Consider the following 4077-nt stretch of genomic DNA (forward strand, 5'->3'; position numbering starts at 1 on the left):
TTTTTTTTGTATGATATGAAAGAAAATTATGATTTTCTTATATAAAATGATTTATTCATCACTGCTGCACACTTTTCATCATACTGCTAATTATCAGATCTATATGTTTATGAGTTTAATTCTTTTCATATATCAGATTATTACTGATTCCTATTGTATATTAAAGTTAGGGCTGTTTCCATTATGATAGCTTACAACCATAGTAGCAAATGTCGCAGACACTGTCATGGAGTTAATTATATGATCGTTGCCATAATGATAGTATTTTTTTGGTTACCTCCTGTCTGGTCATTTCTGACATAGGGGTTTGGATTTATCTATAGGTTACTAACATATTTTAACCATGATGATTAGTAGATGGTTGACAATGGATATATATGAGGAGAAGATGATTGGGGTGTGGTCAGTGCAGAAAACAAATAAGTAAAAACTTATTCACTAGTGGCAATGTTTTGGCCAGAATTTCATACCTTTATCGGGACTAACAACAAAAAACCAGATAAAAACCATAATGACTCGAAGGAATTAAAGTATGATTGGAAAATAAGGAAACAACTAACATTACAGATACAAAATAGTGTTAAAAGACATGTATAGTCTAAATATGTATAATACTTAGACAATGCATGTCTTTCAATACTAATTTGTATCTATAATGTTAGTTTTTTCTTATTTTCTAATCATTTTGTAGTTTCTCTTATTCATTACAGTTGTTATCTAGTTTTTTGTTCTTAGGCCTGAAATTCTGGCAGAAACGTTGCCACTATTAAGTAAGTTTTTTACTTATTTGTGTTCTTCACCCAACTGATCGCACCCATAATCATCTTGTCCTTATATTTTAACCAAGCTTGGAAGGGTCAGGTTTCCGTCAGACTGTCACAAAATAAAAGTCAACACACCCAGGTTGCCACTTTGGGTATGTTTGAAAATTGAGAGGTATGTTTTTGTATACTAGTCTATGATTGTAAGGAATTCAAGATCCAAGCAATCGTAGTAAAATTTTGTTATTTGTATGTAAATGAATTTACCGGTTGGTTGACACTAAAAAACTATTCGGAAAAAAGAAATTTTTCAATTTTTTTTCGGAGTAATCATAGCTTCACTAGTTAATTTTTTTTTTTGGAACACTTTAATTTTTTTATTATGATTTTTTAACTTAGATCTAACATATTTCATGAAAATAAAAAGGGTTATTAAGAATAATTAGAAATAAAATTAATTTTATAGGTTAAACGAATTAACGATAATGGAAGGTGCTTAAGTATAGCCTGATATTTTAAAAATTATCAATAAAAATAGTTTGATTTGTATAAATTTTCATAACCTCTTTGAAGGTCTGTCTCTGCAATGTTGCAGTAATAATGATTGTCCACTACAGAGGGGTTTTATTAATATGCTATAATGAAAAGTTGGCAGCAGTGATGATTGGATGTATCCCTTTGCCTGACACCCTGCTAACCCCAGAAGGCTCTGCCTACAAAAAAAAAAAAAAAAGATTAGTAAATAAATGATTAAAATAAGATTTAAAACAAAAAAGAGCATTGAAATGGAATTGAATATATGTTACGGGCTGTGAAGGAACAGTTTAGAGGGTGGGTTGAGAGCAGGGAGACGCCCTCCCTCTGTTGGCAGGATCCAAAACAGGGCACTCCCGCCACCGCCCATCCAGGAACAGTCTCCGGACAAGGAGAGGCGACCGGCCTTCAGGGTAGATATTTCATGCTTCTTTTTTTTTATTTATTTTTTTTTTCATTTCAATTTGAGTTATCTTTTTCTCATGTCATTTCATCAGAGGCAGTAAATCTTATTTTAATTACAGCTTTGTAGTATGATAGTTAAGTATAGTTTATAGTAAAATATAATCAAGTAGATACTAAAGATAGCAGAATCAGATATAAATTAGTTGCGATAAACCTACATCTAAAAATATGAATTTTGACTATCAACTATGTCTCAATATTTAATATTTCTAATTACATAGCATTTCCTGATTATTCTCATATTTCAGTATTACTTTTAAATTAACTAAACTATCCATTGATGAATTTGTTAATTTTTAATCATTAATTCAACAATTAATTTAAAAATAATTGCATATTTACTGCCTCTAATTATTTTATTTTATTATTTTTTTCAGGGATACTGTTCAGCATTACTAACCTTATTTAGAGTGCTTTTAATGTATTGATAAAAGTTCTCAAAATCAAAAATATGCAATCCAAGTTATAATTACAAATTTGAATTTATTTTACAATTATGAATTGAAGACATGTATTACAATCATAGTCTGATTGAGCTTGGTATCTTGAAATTTCAATGGAAAGAAAGTTTATTGTATTATGATTTAACATAGGATTTATGAGTCTACTGAAAGTGATCTACCATGAAAATTGATTATACAATTGAAAGGGGCGAGAAATTTTCTATCTGTTAAAAGCATCAGATATTTTTTGATTAGAAACATAAGGTATTAGATGGCTTGTGAAGGAGCTCTGCCTTATGTATATGTGTTAAGGGAGAACACTTTTCACATTTATTCTAAATAAAATCTTCCTTTTATTTTATATAATTTGTTTTTATAGTTATCCAATGTTATCATCAGATTTTGTAAAAGATCTTTAAATGGTCAGGGATGTGGTCAGTGAAGTGAAGAACAAAAAGAGCGAAACTTATTTCTTATCAAGTTCCGACATTTCGGACTAGATTTCAGGGCTAATTTCAAATCAAGATAACAACCATGAAAATATTAAAAAGTAGCATAAAAAACAATTAAGAAAATAATAGCAGTAACATAAGGTAATTTGTGTAATATAGTGATAATAAGTAGGAATATAATAAATTTAAAAAATTTTTGTGAAAAAAAAGTATTAAGTGCAGTTGTCCAGGTTCGAAAACAAAACAGGTTCATCAAATCTTCTTTTACACCATCAGCCGTTGTAATTTGGGGCATCCTCTTGATTGTGTTCGGTGATTCCTCATTGAGAAATTTTCTTTAAATCACATGAGCATCCATTCTAGCCATATGGCTCGCCCATTACAACCAAACCAAGCTTTATGTTTTTAATATCTGATTACTTTAAAAAACAGTATATTTGGTTGTGTTCTCTCTTAGTGGACTATAAATATGCCTAAGAATCCTTTTCTCAAATATGAGACAAAAGGTAGTTATAGTAAAATTTGATTTAATTTTTATTTTATTTGTCAAAAATTCAAATCAATTAAATAATTGTTAATTGATAATCTGACTTGAACACCTGTATAACTCCTGAAGATGACCTTTGTAGTGTTACAATCAAGTTATTTTCCTTTATCATTAAATTCTGCACAGAACTCAGCATGTCAAGGGATCCAAGAGTTTGTTTTTCTGGAGTATGGATCCAAAATATAGTTTATCAGGAGGCTCTCCAGCAAAATTGGACTTAACCCGCCAGTATATCCTACTTTTGTACCCTTAGAGGTGTCCTGTGAGCATTTATCTCATGTTTGGCGATATGCTCTATTTTTTTAAATAATTGGATGTGATAATGACTATAATCTTTACGATTACTTTAAATGCAATTTCAAATTGTAAATTGTAGCTCTTCCATCAAAGGTTGAAGAATCCAGATTTTGTAAAAGTCTTAGGATCTTCTTGCCTGGGTTTATGATTTAAAATAAGAAACATAGGAGATGTTCTGGTGAGCAAAGTGATCAAATAGAAAACAAATGTCAAGTAAGGAGTGTAATGGTGAGGGAAATACTTAGTCTTATCTTGCGAGGAAAGGAGAGCAAAACTGAAAAAATATTTCTCAATATAACCAAAATGCCTAAGGCTACACCTCTCCCAGATTAAAAACCTTTTGCTTATGGCTTTTTAAAACGTAATATAGTTTCACTATAATTAATTTCTAATTAATTTAACTTACAACAAAAAATCAATGTTTTACTAAATAAAAATATGTTAAAAGGGAAGAAGTATGTAAATAATAAAATGAGGATCAACATGGAACACAACTGAGAGGATACCCCCTTATTACAAAGTGCTAGAGAGAGAAATACTTTATTTATTCATCTATGCTGCCTAAATACATTAGGTTG

General features: G+C 29.9%; 1 protein-coding gene across 1 annotated transcript in view; it reads left to right on the top strand.

Moving 5' to 3' along the window:
* The window catches only part of LOC106685182 (kazrin), a gene marked incomplete at its 5' end in the record, with an annotated part of 86232 nt that overhangs the window by 68700 nt on the left and 13455 nt on the right, over nt 1-4077 (top strand). Inside the window, 1 exon segment of the mRNA XM_014427737.1 lies at nt 1579-1708. Within this exon segment, the coding sequence (XP_014283223.1) occupies nt 1579-1708 (130 nt within the window).

Source organism: Halyomorpha halys, unplaced genomic scaffold, assembly GCF_000696795.3.
Source record: "Halyomorpha halys isolate HHAL.00 unplaced genomic scaffold, Hhal_1.1 Scaffold668.1, whole genome shotgun sequence".
NCBI lineage: Eukaryota > Metazoa > Arthropoda > Insecta > Hemiptera > Pentatomidae > Halyomorpha > Halyomorpha halys.